General features: G+C 41.1%; 1 protein-coding gene across 1 annotated transcript; it reads right to left on the bottom strand.

The window, feature by feature from the left end:
- Positions 1 to 4,410: 4,410 nt before the first annotated feature.
- LOC119721338 (guanine nucleotide-binding protein subunit alpha-13-like) lies at positions 4,411 to 17,312 on the bottom strand. The gene is made up of 3 exons (XM_038191373.1): positions 16,756 to 17,312; positions 5,694 to 5,744; positions 4,411 to 5,059 (listed from the first exon to the last, which is right to left on the bottom strand). Exons 1-3 carry the CDS (start codon positions 17,245 to 17,247, stop codon positions 4,490 to 4,492), a joined length of 1,113 nt encoding a protein of 370 aa, XP_038047301.1. The 5' UTR covers positions 17,248 to 17,312; the 3' UTR covers positions 4,411 to 4,489.
- Positions 17,313 to 17,843: the final 531 nt, after the last annotated feature.

Genomic DNA, 17,843 nt, shown 5'->3' with positions numbered 1-17,843 from the left:
GGCATCACTGTTGATTGCATTATCAAAATGGGGAAGGCAGGGGTTTTTTTGGTGGTTTTTGCCAATTAACCAACACAGTGCATTGTATGCTCAGTGTTTTCCAACATGCTTCTCAAGAAATTAAAAGAAAATACCAATTGTCGTTGTGGTTTCTAAATCATGTGTGATGGGTTCAAACGCTGACTGGATACATAGTGCTTGTGTTCTTGGGCAAGACACCTTACTGCAATTGCCTCTCTCCATCTCCCTAAGAGCATAAATGGGTGCCTGTGTCGGTAGCGACCAGATAGTGCTGACACGTGTCACGCTTCTGTTTCTGTGTTTATTATTCACCAGATCAACTTGGGTTCAACTCTGCTTGACAATAAAACTTAATATACAATATTTTAATAAATCTGTACACCTTGCTAGCCCTTGCATCTTTCCGAATCCATTTTATAATACTCTAATCCCAATAACACTAGTACTGAACTGGTATACGCTACAAATCTACATGCCGGAGAAAAACTTAAAACCTACAGAAGTATCGTTATCCTGGACTTGATGTCTAAGAATCCACAATGATTGTATAAAAAGTTGCACAAACAAAACACGAAGAAAAACAAATATCCTTCCTGAATGGTTACGGAACGGATCATGCACATATGCGTTGCGTGTACATCCAGGCTACGGAAGTGCGTACATGTACAGTGATTTAAAAATATATACAATGAAAATAAAACAGGAACTCTATTTTTTTTGCATTTTAATCATGCCATGAAATTTATGGACACCCATTTCTTGCCATCCTGTTGATGGCAAGAGCACTGTCCAACAGGATATCCTGCAAGAAACCAAGTTGGATTTTTAAGCTTCGGGAAGATTGGGCATATGATATAATTTTAATGAGGGTCATTCTGTAATGTTAAGGTTCTAGAGTGTGACACTTTTCCCTGTCCCTGTGACCTCTGAACTTTGTAATTTGCCATTCAAGTATCATCAAAAATGACTTGAAAGTAATTTGTATTTGTTGGGTAGGTCATTCGCTTCACATAATCACTCTTGGAGGAAGAATGCGTTGAAAGGTAGAGTATATCATTTGCAGCTATCCAAAAAGTAAGTGACGAAATTATTGATGAAAAGCTTACTTGGTTTAACGATAGTAAAGGGCGCGCGCAAGCGTCGACACGACGCGACACGACGTTCAGCACATGACAGCGCATAGCTGCAATGGGCTGAATGCCAACGTGTCCTGGATGCGGATTTCAGGCACAATTCAAAACATGACTAGATAAATTTTGAATTGGAAACGAGATCCTAGAATATTGTTTACTCCGAAGATACTGCATCCACAGAGCTAAAACTTCATCAGGTTAGTTATTAAGCACCCGTCTGTACTTGAGCAAGTTTATTTTCAAATAAAAAAAAATGCACAATGACAAATGATCTACCGGTACCCTACCTTTAAGGATTGCATCCAGAATGACAAATTCAGATATCAGGGACAGGAAAAAGTGGACCCCAAATTTTCCGAATGACCCATCTGCACTTTTACTAAGAGCTCCTTTAATACTAAACAATATTTTGTACGGTACATGGCTTTTTAAGTTGAACTATTTGCTTAAATTAAAAACCCATTGTGTCCTTTTATCTTCATGACCCACAGACAACAAAATGGCCGAAGTATTGAAAGCCCATCTAAAGTCCAAAGGAAAACTTGCAAATTAATTCATTTTTTATTTTAAGTGTTTACCCAACAAATTGTGTACAGTCAGTAGTACCTCAATCAAATTAGGCCCTGGTTTTAACAGAGATTATGAAAATGGTATTTTTGAACGTGCTGAATGGCAGGTCATTACACATCATACATGTACCTGTACGACCAGACAAATTTTGCTCAATTTGGGGGGTCAATATTGAAAATGCAACTCAAATTTTCCTTCCCTGAGCAAAATTTTGCAGTTTAGATGACAGTGGATTGTAATCGGTTTCAAATTCATAAAACAAACAAACAAACAAAACGTGTGCGGTACACACATCATGTGCATGTACATGTGATGAACACCCACTTGCAAAATGAAAACAAATACTTTGTGGTTTGAAAATCCCCAAATATTTCAATTTCTCTTAAAAAGGCAGCATTTCATATCCATATGCATTGCTGGGCTAGTATTTTTTTCTTCTTCAGTTTCTCATTATGAATGGTATAGACTAATTCGGCGGCAGCCATATTCTGCGGCGACACCAGGCTTGCGTGAGTCGCGCTCAGGTAGGACGCACGCACTCCGGGCTCCTTCGACCAATCCAGTTACCTAAATACGCGCGCCTCATCTTTGAGATCGCGTGCGGGTGCAGCATGCGTGCAAAAATGGCTTCCGAGTTTGCTCGGCGAATTGCACTACAGCCTTGTAATTACAAAAGAAACGTGATTAACTGTTACGGGAAAATTTGAGTTATGCATTGATTATTGTGGCAGAAAAACTCTGTTATTACTTGCTGATTTGCGTCATTGACATCACATGACAGAGTCCTGTTCACCGTTACAAAGAAGTTTGAGAATTAAGAAATATAACGTACATGTATTGTTGATCTTTTTTTGTTCAGAACGCCAATTAACATGTTTGTAAGCCCTTTTAGTCAACTGAAACAATAATAAACAACTACGCCCCCTTAATCCACCATATCTTTTATACACGATTTACACTAAATTCTAAATATAAAACAAAAACCAGAAAGCCGACAAGACGTGGTAACCTTAATAACGTGGCCATTTTCAATGTCCGCACATACGTACTTGCATTAAAAAAAAAAAGACACTTGTTTTTTTTTCTTTTTTCTTTTTTATAATAAAGGAAAATATACATGTATGTACATAAAAAATAGTCTTATTCAGTAACACTTGCCGTATATATTCTCTCTGACAATCTGTGTGTGGTTTTAACAGGGACAATTATTCATTAAAAACAAATCTGTGTGGAAATTGTTCTCGAGAACTTAATTGTTTTTTTAACACTGGTTTTTCATGTTGTCATGGTTTGTTCGTTGAACTATTCATGACAATTTGGAAATGTATCAACATTTTCGAAACTTGGAACGTTCTTCTGGGAAAACCACCAGCAAACTTTTCTTGCTGGAGAACAGCTTAGTTGGGAACTATCCCACTGCAAGTGAGAAAATGCTGAGAACATGTTAGCTTGTTCCTAACAGGGGAAAAGCACCGTTTTCCAAAAAGGAGGATTGTGAAAGGAAGAACAGTGTTTCGGGTTTTTACATGAAGGACTCTTTCAGAGAACTGTCATATATATCACTTTATTTCACATATCGTCGTGTCCTTGCAACAAGGTCGAATCTCCTAAAATGGGCCGTACCTGAAACGTGAGTTTCAGAATGTCAAAAGGTTGTATCTCACTTAAAATAACCCGGATGTACACACAAAGTCAATGGGCGTCGAGATTCGGCCTTGTTGCACGGAGCGTACATGTACTCACGCGAGATACGACTTTGTTGCAGAATGAAGTTACAACCTCGTTGCACTGACGCAACGATATGTGGGACACAATTTAGAGCAAGTTCAAGCAAGAACCATGGTTTACCATGGTTGGGAATATCTTCAACTGAACCCACACTAGTCAACCACAGCTGGACTAGTCTAGTCGACTATTCGGGACCGGCCTACTGAGGTCAGGCACCTCCCTGTCTACCATTGCCTTGCATATCATAACCCTAACCATGCTTAATGCAACAGAAAACAACAAAAGTAAAAAGTTGTTGCATACTGTTACTTTTAGCAGCCAACTCAAGTCATTCTGCTTTGTTGCATCTTGTTGCATTTAGAATGGTAACTGCTCAAAGTGCCAAGGCGATACAACAGACTCCACTGTTGCATTTTGTTGCATTTAGCAGGGTAACTGCTTGGTGCCAAGGCCGGTATGCACTGGGTTCACTGCACAATGCAACAGAATCCATTGTTGCAGTTTGTTGCATTTAGCAGGGTTCTCATTTGAGTTGAGATGGATTTTGTTCTATTTAGCAGAGTACCTGAGGAACACCCGATCGGGGTTAGTGATAATGCACAACACGTACCGGTAGCCGGAACCAAGACGTTTTGTAACATTTTACGTTTTGACCATCAATTGCGCGTTGCTGTGAGTGTGCAGGCGTAAGTTAAAATCATGAATCCACAACGATTAGACCACCGGTCCTCAACTGAACTTGCTCTAAGGGGTCCCAGTAAAGATGTTAATCCTAGGGGTTTTCTTTCGACCTGAAAACACACTCGTGTGAAAGGTAAAGTAAAGATCAACTTGTACACTGAACTGTAGGATAAGGTTCAAGCTTGAACTGAACGCGACATTAGGGTTTATCCACGGAAGATTAAAAAAATTTTTTAAAAATTGAAGAGTTACCACTCGCTGGATCCTCGAATTAAGAAACTTCATATTTCCAAGGCCACAGGCGACCGTCTTGGAGAAGGCAAGAGACTCACTCAACTTGGAACAAAAACCACAAGCTACTGCAGCATAAGGCCTTCTAGATTCTGCTTGAGAATAATGTCCCGGACCGCGTAGAATACGTACCGAATGTTGTTCGTGTCTACGGCGGTGGTGAAGTGGTGGAAGAGCGTTTTAGTGCGTTCCCGGCGCCGCATGTCAAACATGAGCAAGATGAAGGCCTGCACCTGCTTGAGGTCGTCGGACTCGCCCTCGTAGGCAGCAAAATAGTCCTTCAGGTTGACCACCTTGATCTTCTCCTCGAGAAGGTCCGTCTTGTTCAGGAAGAGGATGATGGAGACCTTGCAGAAGTACTTGTGGTTGACGATGGTCTCGAAGATGTTGCAGGACTCCACCAGCCGGTTGGTGATGCGATCCTCCATGAGCACCTGGTCAAACTCGCTGGAGGAGACCAGGAACAAGATTGAGGTCACGCCCTCGAAGCACTGGAACCACTTCTGCCGCTGCGAGCGCTGGCCGCCGACGTCCACGAACCGGAAGGGGACGTTCTTGATGTCGATGACGTGCTCCACGATGCCCTTGGTGGCCTTGCGGGCGTACAGGATGTCTTGCGTGGTGGGCAAGTAATCCTACCAGATTGGAAAGACCATAAAACCAAAAATTGAGATCAACAATTTGTCACTGTTGAACAAGAAATTGACTGGAGCGGGGCTTGAACCTGCGACCTCCGGATTGCCGTTTCGGTGCTCTACCAACTGAGCTATCCAGCCCTGTGTTGGCGGTTCCCCATTTTGTCAATGTCTTCGTTCAAGGGGTGCAAGTCAGAAGCCATAAACCTGTATATGCCATGTAGCCAGGGATCACGCCCAAAGTCATGATACTAACAACAGTAGCTGCCCTGCAACCTAGGAAATAGCAAACGGGCATCACTCAGCTACAGCTTTTCATTACATATCAATTTAGAATGAGATCTGTACATTTTTCTACAACATTATTTTTTAGAAATGTCATCAAGTCAATTGCAAGTCAATTACACGTCAAATCTCAAATCAGGTCACAAGTGAAGAGGCAATGACGATGACAGAAAAATTAACGTTTGTCACTTGAATAGAGTGATGAATGGTTGTGGGGACTTTACTTAATTAACTGTGTGGATACCACCTAAAAATGGCCGAACATGTATTTCTTCCTGATAATTTTGAATTTTTTTTATGTAATGCAATAAATTGGCCCCAGTTATTGAATGATTAGTAATTTATGTACCTTCTTCCCAATCCGATCCAGCTCGTCCAGAAAGTACTTTACAGAGTCCGCCTGAATAATGAAAAGAATGAGAAAACAAAGAGCATGTTAAGGAAATTTAGTGTTTACTGAGAGGATTTACACAATTCCAGACACTCTTGCATTTTAACCACTTTGCTCCGGGATTGTTTTTGCAGAAAATCCCGGTTTTGCAAAAGGTGAAAATTTCCAGCCAACTTCTGATATATATACAGTCAAACGCCACAAATACTGATTCGCATGAGTACTTCCAACAGTCTTTGTACGATATTTCTTGCTAAAACCTCATAATGTTTCAATACTCGGGGTTTGTGCACTGGAGCGTAAATTGTACAACAAATACATGTACCGTATACAAGTACTGGTAACATGGGGCTAGCTGATGCCTTGTGACAGAATGGATCCATCATAAATGTACACTATCCAGGCATATTTTGGATCAATTCTGCAACGGTTGAAAGGTCATTGTATTTGATCATAGAGGCGTGCAAATGTTATGCCAAGAGCACAATTGCACGAGTACATGTACGCTGTACACGGTATGGTAAATACGGTACATACATGTACAGTGTATGTACATGTATTCACATACAATCGGTGTGCACTCAGTTGGGATGATATTGTTGCACTAGTCACAATGCATAACAAAAATAGTAGTCCGAGTTCTTTTATATTCAACTACTGCACAATACACTGTCTGTGAAATGCACGTTGTACAAGTCACTTGTCAATGCAATTTTCATAAGTTCAGGAAATAAACGCCTCCAACAGTATAGCACACATGTACATGTACAAATGTATAGTGGCCTTAGATAAAAAATTTAAAAGAAGTGTAGGCCTACTATGTTCAAAACATAATCATATGAACACGTGCAATCTTTTACTTTTGCCATCTACAGGTACGTACAGGGGCATTAGAAAGTCATACAGTTCGCAAACATACAAAACTTTACACAGAAAAAGAAAGAAAGTGTACATATTACACAATCGTTGTAGAGTTTGGATTCACAGAAAGAAAACATGTCAACAGTGTCTTTGTAAAATGGAGGATTTCGCACGCTATATTGAGGCTACATGTATTTGACAAAAACGTGCGGCTGATTTTGGAGGATGCACTGTTTCAAGGTCTTTGGCCGGACCTTGTGTTGCTTATGCTAAGCCGTGCATAAATTTACATTGTAGGCCTAGATTGTACTTGGAATCCTCTGCACTGCTCCAGGATGACACTAGCTCTGCCTCAACATGCGGAGAGTGATTGCTGGTGGATTTCGCAGGATTGAGGCAGTGGTCACCCCTCCAAGGACCACATTCAAGAAATTACAGAGGATTTTGGAGGATTGAGCTTGAGGCTGTGTGCAATTTTTTTTACATGGAGGCAGTTGGAGGATTTTGCAGGATTGAGGTTGCATCCTAGCAAAAATGCCTGGGGAGTTACAGGTACATGTAGGGTTAGAAAAGTGAACAAAATAACACCAGATGCCACTACCTCAAAAATGGCTTCTAATTTTGTTTGCCGGATTACACTATAGACTATCAATTTAGCTTCCTATTAAAAATATAATTACAAAAGTACTCTGCAGGCATTAAGCTTATGGATGTGCACATGTATTTATGTACATGTATCAAATGCCAGTCCACTGTCTTGTTTATAATTGCCGTCTGTATGTTATGTCTGACAACCAAATGCCGTCTGGATCTTAAAATATTAAAGGGCAACACAGTGACATTTAAAAATGGTTGATGTGATCATATTTGCACGTACATGTATGATGTACACACTGTATCTTGGAGTATCATGACACACATGTACATCGTACATATGAATTTTATCCACAACGACTTTCTCAGTATTAGCAAGGTTCTGTGACTCAAATAATGTGAGAGTTTTATGTGACATACACCATGTTGTACACATGTATAGAACAATCCTTTAACAAATTTTCAAATAAACCACATAGGTTTTAGGCTAAATAAGAAAAAAAAACAGATTTAGCTCCCTGCCTTTATGAAAAAAAGGAAGGAGGCGGCCCCCTTCCCCCCCCCCCCCCCCCCCAAACAAATGGCCACCCGACCCGTTTTCCAAAACGACCGGCTGGGCTATTTTTCAAGATGGCTATCAACTTTTTTAAAATGGCCGCCACTTGGACTCAGGAAATGACATACCAGCTTTATACATGTATGGGCTAGATGCAACAGACAAAGAGGCCAAAGTGATGTCACTGTTTAAAATTTATCATTTGTTCTGGGTTTTTTTTTTCAATTACATGTACCAAAAAGAAAAAGAGGCGGCCTCCAAAAAGGAAGCGGGTGGGGGCGCTAAACATGTTTTTGGAAGATTTCCTGCGATAGAGGAAAAGGATACTTCTTTTGGCGAAGGAAGAAGAAACTAAAGAATGCTACAATGTACATGCACTTACTTCAGGAATAACCAACTTGCCCCTATGAACCATGGAGGAGTTGCCATGGAATCAGCAAATTCCTGGTCAGAAGCCAGGGATGTAGGTCTTAAAGGCAGGTCTCGGTTTCGAGATTGGTCTCAAGACTGATTTTCGCAGGTCTCAATCATTTCAAAGTCTTGACTCAAAGAACTCGGTCACCGAATTTCTGGTAACGCAAACTCCCTTGCGGTAATTGGGTACAAAGGAATTGTACCACATGCGCTATGCGTGGGTATACCACATCGAGTTGATCAATCGCAACCATGTCGGCACACTCTGCATTGATAAAGTTTGGTTTCAAAGACCACACTGAATTCCATGACCGGAAGGCAAACAATTTGAAACACTCTGCGTTTCTAACTAGTGCCCCTTGAACTAAGACATTATCGACAAAATAGGAAACCACCAACATCGGGCTGGATAGCTCAGTTGGTACATGTAGACCATTGGAATGGCAATGCGGAGCTCACAGGTTCAAATCCTACTCCAGTCACATCTTTGTTCAACTTTTAAATAACTTCAATAACATTTGACGTTAGACAGTTTGAGTCCAGAATATTTAAGACATGATATTACAATTTTTTTAAAAAGTGGAAGTTTGTTCTGTCCATAATCTCCGGTAGGCACACAGTCTCTGGCCAAGAGTTCCTGGTACCCGGTTATTCTAAGCAAACGAAAGCTTTCCCAACATCCATAAACCAGCAAACAAGAGTGTACACATTCCGTTCCCTATAGATCCATTTTTTAAGCCTAATGTACCTGAATCCAATTAAACCATACCCCTGTTTTGGAGTATTGCAATGGATTCAGGATACCTCCATATTGAAAACAGGGGGATTTTGATGGATTCAGGATTGTAAGCCGAGCGGTACTGAAGGATTTTGATGGATTCAGGATACCTCCACACTGAGCAGTCACCAACATCAAATTTTTTGTGCATGACATAATCGGTGGATTTTGGCGGATTCAGGATACTTTCTAGTAAAAGTGCTCAAGGGGTTAGGGTTATAAACAACAATGTCCAGGATTTTTTGCTTTCATGATTTCTCTTGATTGAGTAGGTCCACGAAATTGAGCCCAAGCTCAATTTCCCTGAGCTACTAAGCACAGAACGTTGCCTGGCATGCAGAAAATATATTGTACTTGCTAACCCACAACTGGTACCAGCTTAAAATGTCGTGCCACTTGTGGCTGCTTCGTAAGTAAATTTTTGCTTCAAACTAGGCTTGGACGGTATTTCAATAACATCGTATAATTTTTAATAACGACCAATACCGAATGATGTTTTAAAAATGTATACCGCGATACCGAAAAAGTTGGTATGGATTTCAATACCACAGAAACCACAGTATTCTCTCTAAAATGTGGACGGATGTGTGCAAAAGCCCTTCAAAAGAAAAGAAAAAACCATAAAACATCTCAAGTGGGCAGATCTGAAATATTTGGATAATTGCTTTAAGTCTTAGTGATCATGCTATCTCCTGATACTTTCGCTTACTAGCCATCCAGCAGAGCCTTTGTTGGATGGACCTTTGCCACGTGTTTGTGATTTCCTTATCACTTATTCTCCTTTGATGACGTAATACTGTCCAGAAAAGGGTTGTACCGAATACCTCGTTTATTGTTGTGATGATGGACTCTCAAAATCCAATACTGCACAAGTCTACTTCAAACATAAATTTTATAAGGAAGCACTATTTATACTTGGCAAATGGGACCCAGACAAGCAAATTTAAAGTCTGTAATAAAAAACCACATCCTCTGAGTGACCACTGTTTGCTATTTCCTGGGTTTGCAGCATTGCTGCCGTTGCTAGTATCGTGACTTTGGGCGTGATCCCTGGCTACATGGCCTTACGGCTTCTAACTAGCCTCCTTGAACAAGGACATTGGGGAGCCGTCAAAATACAATGTTCATGTAGGGCTGGATAGCTCAGTTAGTAGAGCACCAGAGTTGCAGGTTGAACTTCACACCCCGTTCCAGTCAATTTTCTTCATTCAGCTTTCAAATGTTTGAATTTTTAATAAAAAGCATAAACTTTGTTTCAGGATACGGACAGCACATCAAGTTCTACACACCCTTCCATTCATTGAGGTTACATGTGTTCTGACAAGGTGTCGATTGCCAGGATTTGACAAAAATGCCTAACATTAGGTACTACAGTATGCCAAACATTTCGTTCGCTGGAAGCGTGGCAGAGGGGGCAAAACCTGCCACATTCAGCTGTGTGGTGGAAGTCTGAGGAATGCATCAGCATGGCTGGCAGAGATGAATTAAATTTCAGGTGTAATTGACCATGGAGGCAAGTTGATGCTCTGTCACTGACAGATGCCTGTAAATGCCGGAATATATGTCACGCACATGAACTCATTAAAAAAATTATTATACACGTATCTATAGGCATAAATGTACATGTACATGTATGTTATGTATTTATATATAATCACTAGTGTGTATTTTAAATTCCAATATCATCCTATCCTACAATTCGTCGCAGAGCTGACATACATGTACCGGCGAATCGACCATTTTGGCGATTTCAAGATTTTGTTATTTTTAGGGTTTATGAAGGTTGCTCTTTCAAGTATTTATGCCAAAATTCTTAATTTTTGTCTGGATTTTGAGATTCAGAGCCTCCCCTTGTGGCGAATCTCTCACAACAACAAATCCATAATTTGACATAGTGACGAATACGGAATTTCGCCGGTAACCAGCTTATGTTAGGTGTGCGTTCAAAGTACCAACGAATGTTATTCATCAGTTTGTTGGATTGACGCGCGCGTGCGTGCGCGATCCGACAAACTGACAAATAGCTACAAACAATTCACTGGTAACCAGCTCATGTAAGGTGTGGGTTCTAAGTACCAACAAAGGTTATTCGTCAATCTGTCGGATTACGCGCGCACGTGCGATCCGACAAACTGACGAATAGCATACAAACAGTGTAAAGAGCAACCGGCTATTGGAGATTAATGTAATTTGACAAACTGACGAAAACGTTTACGATCAAATAAAATCATATCGCACAACTTCTCTGATTAAATAAGTGACCTGATGGATACTTAGTTTCCTATTTTATTCCGAATATATATACTAAAAGGGTTTTATCGAAACATTAAGGGTAAAATATGGCGCCCAGAAAAATGTCCAACTTCAAACGCGAATTACTCGAAACAAGGTTTTCGCTTATTCGTTGGTATGTCAGCTCTGCGACGAATTAAAGTAATTTACATGTATGTCCAGTTCAAAATATGCCGTATCTCATTCACTGCCTCCATTCTTGTGGCCTTTTCACAGTTGTCTTCCCTAACCGGATCCCATCAAACAATGGTACGCAAGGCATATCGTTTGCACTTACACCAGGTTGTACCACGGGTTGGCTGAAGATTTTGAATGTTCTTCCCGGCCGGGTGCAGCCTCTCGACCCTTGTGCCGACCAGGGTTGGATTTCACCATTGTAGAGTGCCAGACCCCTTGCTAGTGTGAGATTCTTGCTAGTGGGAAGAGGGGTTCCTGAAATCTCTGTGTTGGACCCGGGTCCGATTCAAAGATTTTGGACAATGTAAACGGCCCTTTTGAGGTGGTTACTCACCTCAACAAGACATGATCAAGCCGCCACCTTTGACTTTGTTTGCTTGTTTCCTTAATTTTTTTTTTTAGCATATATATACTGTACATAGGTCTTGGCCAAAGACTTTAGTCATGTTAGTGATCAATAGCGATGGTTGCATTGTTGCATTTTTTCATTTACTTCCTCACACTAACGTTTAAGGAAATTTGCAGCAATGGGGGCGTGGCCATTTTATGAAAATTAGACCGTTGGTGTAAATATTAACATCTTCGAACAAAACGGCGGCTTCCCATTTGATACCAGTGGTCGCACGCTCACACGGGAGTATCACTGCGTTGCGTATCTATTAAGTGATGCTTGATCACCGCACGTAGTGCGTACCTGTTTAAAACCGTCGCGCGAGCGGGCGTGACTGACTTTAAACCATTTCACGATCGCTGATTGGTTCCCTAGGAAAGCCAAGGGAGAAAATAAAGAAAAACTTAAACTGCTGATTTCCCAAGACGTAGTCTAATCATGCCGTTAGATATGCACGATCCACTATCGAATCACTAGCATCTTGGTCCTGGAGGGGCTTGGAAATACGGTACGTAGCTTTGTTAGTCTGAGCAACTTGTACATGTATCAAAAAAGTCATATCCATATCCTCTTGAGTAATTCAAAATCAATACTGTACAAACATCTACACAATTCTGAGAATATACGTACTTACTACTTAGCCTAAATTTCGAACTTAAATCCATCTTTCCCCTTCCCTAAAAAAAACCCCAGAGAATCCGCCAAGTCCAAGTGGCACTTCAGTATCAACTGAGGCATTGATTGGCTTGGGTTAGTCCTCCACTTTTACTGGCCAACCATGACAAGCGTGTGCGTCTGGGAGAGCCAACTAAATGGATATCAAGTACACTCAGCAGTGCCCCTCCTTTTTTTTCTCTCTCTCTAATTGAAAAGGAAAATACAGCAAACAAAGGTGGTTGGCCGCGGCTAAACCATTTGGGAAGAACGGGACATGCCAGGATCATGAAGGATCAGAACTCTTCGGTCGGTGTAAGAACTCCTCTGAGTATTTTTCATAAAAAATAAACTCTCTTGAGTGATCCATGTTTGCTAGTATTTCCCCAGTTTTCAGCATTGCTAATGTTGCACTAGCATCGCGACTTTGGGCGTGATCCCTGGTTATTCACGGGTTTGTTGCTGCTGATTAGCACCCCTTGAACAAACACATTGACAAAATGGGGATCCGCCAACATAAGGCCAAGAAAAAGTCTTCGGTTTCTGGTATGGAGCTTGCCCCAAAAGTGGTGCGGCGATGCGTTTTTTGTTTTCCCCCTTGTTTTTTCTTCAAATGTCGGCTGATGACTGCATAGTGCATAGATGGTGCCCGACTAAGTTTAGTGCAAAATATATTGGAGCCAAGAGAGGCCACATAAAGCTTATACTCGATCGTAACCCCATCTAAAAGCACGTTAAAATTGTGCAGCAGCAGGATTCCAGTCAAACCAGTGAGTTTGGCGGTTTTGAGACATCATCTTACATTGAAAAAAGAATGTTTTAATTTGCCGATGCGCATGGCTACGGCAACGCGCGCGCATACCAGAAACCGGAGACTTGTGGTTTTTTTTGGCCTAAAGCCAGATAGCTCAGTCGGTAGAGCACTGGAATGGCAATATGGAGGTCGCAGGTTCAAACCCTGTTCCAGTAAATTTCTTTGTTCAACTTCTAAAAAATTATCACTATGCACCTACATATGTAGTCAGTTGAGGTTTACAATGTATTTGATAATATTTTCGTAAACTGTATGCAGTTTGCCTATTGCCACTCCCTGATATACAGTATGTACTGCGCGTGTATACAAGTTCACATATCTATGATTTATCATTGAATTGCTAACCCCGTGCCCTCCTGAAAGCATCAGAACCCTGACTGTCATGTTGTGAAGCCATCACTGATGGATAGCCCAGACACCATTCACATGCATCAGCATGATGATTGATGTCTCAATTCTCAATATAGTAAGCACATAATAGTACACACTGTATGTACATGTACTATGCGTCATTAATGCACAGAGGCAGATTTTGCTGGGAAGAGGATGGCTTCTTCCATTTATAAGGCCCCCCCAAAAAGTCTCCGGTTTCTGGTATGGAGCTTGCCCAAAAAGTGGTGCGGCGACGCGTTTTTTTTTTTCTTTTTTTCCTTTTTTTTTTTGCTTCAAATGTCGGCTGATGACTGCAAATGGTGCCCGACTAAACTTAGTGCAAATATATGGGAGTCCAGAGAGGCCACATAAAGCTTATTCTCGATCATAACCCCATCTAAAAACACGTTAAAATTGTGCAGCAGCAGGATTCCAGTCAAACCAGTGAGTTTGGCGGTTTTTAGACATCATCTTTTATTGAAAAAACCTTTTTCATTTTGCAGACGCTCATGGCTACGGCGACGCGCGCCCATACCAGAAACCGGAGACTTTTTTTTTTTGGCCTAATCACTGGGTATTCATGATTTTAGTTCAATAATATTAACCCTCCTATGCAAACATACATTCTGCGCTAACTACCAAGTAGTCCTTTCAGTCAAAATCAATCAAGCGACTGTTTTCAACAGTTAAGAATTCTAAGCCTCCATATATGTCAAGCAAGATTGACTGACTGTGGCTGTTTATGCTCGATACAGCTTTGCTTTGGCTGTGGGTAATTGATAAACCAGGTGTGCCCACAACTTGCCTGCTTTGTCTGTTCATGGTCTGTTGACTGAGTTTGACTAGTCACAGTGCTTGCTCGACATTATGATCTGACTGCTGGTGACTAGTGTGTCTACAAGTATACACATGTAGCAGGGGAAGTGGATGGACATTTTGGCTGTGACTGGTTAAATCAGGTTTAAATTTGGTTAATTTCACAGCCTTGTGCTTGTGTGAATTGCATTTTTGTCACCTGTTTTTTTTTTTTGCTATTAAATGCACTGACTAATATCTACACAACTGTACAAAACCGTTTCTCAAAGCACATTGGCTACTGCGGTTTCAAAGCCGGATACTTGTGTCCTTGGGCAAGACATTTCACCATAACCTGTCTTTCTCTTTGTCTCTATTCTGAGTTAATTAGGTAGGTGTATATATCAGGGAGGGGCATGCATTTGGCAAGCTAATTGACAGTAGTAAAGTAAGCAGGTGCGTACATTTTGTCCTTGAGCAACACACTGTACTATAAATTTTCTTTCTCTCCTCAGGCTTATCAGTATTTTTGTAATTGGGTGCACACAGATTTTGTGTGTGTGTATGAGTGAAATGCATGCATTTGGTGAGCCCGGTGACGTAATGAATTACAATGTAGCAGGTGTGGTCATTCACTAGATCAAGAATCTCAGATGGAAAAGAAGTACGCAAGGAATAACGAACAAGGCTGCAATGCTCTGCAACTCAAATAATTCTGCTGTATAGGACGGGCAAGGGACTTTTTCCCCCAGATCAATTGTACTTCTTGTTCAAATGGTACTTCCAAGGGGCATGAGCCACATGTCACTGCATTTAACTTCCTCAATCCTGCAACATTTTTAGTGGATTTTGGAGGATCTAAGAAGGTTGTATTGCATCAAGTCACATGTCACTACATGTCTGGCTTCTCCGATCCCTTCCTCAATCCTGAAAAATCCCCTCAAAATCTGCAGGTGGATTTTGAAGGATCTGGGAGAGTTGTACTGGCATGTCACTGTATGTACCGGTATGTCTGGGCTCCACCTTCCTCAATCCTGGAAAAATCCTACAACAATATTCTGGTGGGTTTTCAAGGATCTGGGAGAGTTGTACTGGCATGTCACTGTATGTTTATATGTCTGGGCTCCACCTTCCTCAATCCTGCAAAATCCCACAAAAGCTTCAGGTGTATTTTAAAGGATCTGGGAGAGTTGTACTGGCATGCATACACGTGTACCAGATCTAGTTGTACTGGCATACCACTCTATGAGCCTATTATGTATCTGAGCTCTAACTTCCTCAATCCTGCAAAATCCTACAAAAATCTGCAGGTGGTCATGGTGGTTTTTGAAAAATCTAGCATGTCTGTTACCGGTAGTTTGACCTTAACAGGAAAAACCAATGAGATATATAAGGCTCCAGAAAACAATTTGACTGTCACAATCAATATACCAAAAGTCTGAGGTACTTCCTCTTCCTCGTGCTTCAGAGGACACACTTTCTGTTAAGTATGTATAGTATATTGGTTCAAAATGGCACTCACTAGTCACTAAATTATATGCTGATTTACATGTACATGTTTATCAGCTCGAAAATTATGACACATTGTTCTGGTTTCATCTATAAAAAAAAATAAATAAATAAAACTAAAAGCAACTGTGTCTCTACTCATCATCATATAGGCCTAGGACTAGGCCTACAGTATTCAACAAAAAAATTCTTTTTCCAGGTTAGTCATGTTAGTTATCAGGATACACATGTTAAAATCTACATGTTTATGTACATTGTACAAGAAACAACAAAAACTTGCTATTTTGACTTGGGTATCATCAGTGTCACCTTGCTCTATTTTCTCTACGGCATCACATAAAACATACTTTATATTGCAGGAAAATGAATAAAAATGCTGCAAACTGCTTAAACACCGACAGGTTTGACCTAGATAATACCAATAAAAATGTTAGAGGGCCTTACGCCTTGGTCCTAGCAAAAGTCCTGCTAGTGCTATGACTGAAAAGTTAGGCCCTAACCACTATTAAACTAATAGTAGGCCCTAATTTGTTACTTATGTTTGTTTTGAATTAAATTACAGAAAATAATAAACAATTAGACATAACGAGGGCTATGCATGACATTTGACAGAGAGTGATCAACATTTATTTACTTTGCAAAGCATTATTATGGTCTCACAATGCATTGCTCAAATACAATAATTTTAGTACCACATACTGTACAAACTAAAGTGTATGCCAAAACCACACGCATGAACGGTTCCGTGTCTGATGATCGGACCGCCCCGGTCCGGTAGGCCTACGTGTACGTGGGGCGTGCATACAAACTCACCAACTGAAATTCACGCCTTCTGTCGTACGCTCCCTGTATTCCGCTGTCGGCCCATAACGCCCGGCAATTCGGCACAAATTGCCCGAAAACCGTGGGCTCTAGCTGGGCCGTGTCGCAGCCCATGACCTGGGCAACGTGCTCCTCGTTAGCCGGGTCCCCCCACGGTATCTGCAGCTTGCTGCGGGCGTCCTGCAGCACTTTGAGCCCCTTGATAACGTTGGAGTAAATGATATTGCGGTAGTCTTTGAAATCTTCATCCGTGAACTCCTGTCCGTGGATGATTTTCATCTGTTTCAGGAAAGTGCTCTTCCCACTCTCGCCGGCACCTAGCAGCAAGATCTTGATTTCTCTCCGGATGTAAGATTTGTACTTGTTCAGCTCCTTGTCGATGGCCTGGCTCTTGGATTTTGCCTCTATCTCCTGCGGAGACAGGCAGCACGTAAAGACACTCGCCGCCATGTTGGCTGTAATGTGTTCCCATACCACACCCATGACGTCACGAGCCGGAAGTGAAACTAGCTAGCTGCAGTCAGTACGCGCGTTAAACCGTTGGGTGCACACATGTCATCATGATCATTGAACTGTGCAACCTCCACCCGTCAAAATCGCACCGTTGTGAGATTGACGAGTTGGGTGTTCCCAATCCCCATGAATCAACAGTCACTGTGCGACATAACAATTGTTGACATACTAATTAAAAAGAAGTTGAAACGATGACTGTTTTTTTGGCTTTGTCCATCGGTAGAATTTTAGAGGCGATGCTCCATATTTAACTGTCTCAGATCCCTCAATAAAATAGTCAAGATCAATCAAAATATACGTCACCCTTGGCCCATTAGTAAAATATGTAAATGTGTACTATTGTTCCCTTCATTAAGGCACTCGCAGCACCAATGCTCCATGAATATTCCAAGTTTAATTTTATCTCCTTTGTTGCACAAACAAATATATACACTTTTTAAAATTAGTCATCTTGCCAGCAGACCAGGCAATGGTTTTGAGTGAATCTTTTTTGTACATTCATTGGTACATAGAACAAGGTAATGATAAGACTGACTGAATAAAAAATAAACAAATTTTAACCACCT

This window comes from Patiria miniata, unplaced genomic scaffold (assembly GCF_015706575.1).
Source record: "Patiria miniata isolate m_02_andy unplaced genomic scaffold, ASM1570657v1 HiC_scaffold_13, whole genome shotgun sequence".
Lineage (NCBI taxonomy): Eukaryota > Metazoa > Echinodermata > Asteroidea > Valvatida > Asterinidae > Patiria > Patiria miniata.
This window is presented reverse-complemented; position numbering and strand designations above follow the sequence as displayed.

Bases quoted from the DNA above. Each gene is read 5' to 3' on its own strand.
- LOC119721338 (XM_038191373.1), bottom strand. From the start codon at position 17,247: ATGGGTGTGGTATGGGAACACATTACAGCCAACATGGCGGCGAGTGTC. The intron at 5,745-16,755 runs GTGAGTTTGTAT...TTCATTATTCAG, and splicing joins GAAGGCGTGAATTTCAGTTG to GCGGACTCTGTAAAGTACTT. The intron at 5,060-5,693 runs GTACATAAATTA...CCAATCTGGTAG, and splicing joins TGGATCGGATTGGGAAGAAG to GATTACTTGCCCACCACGCA.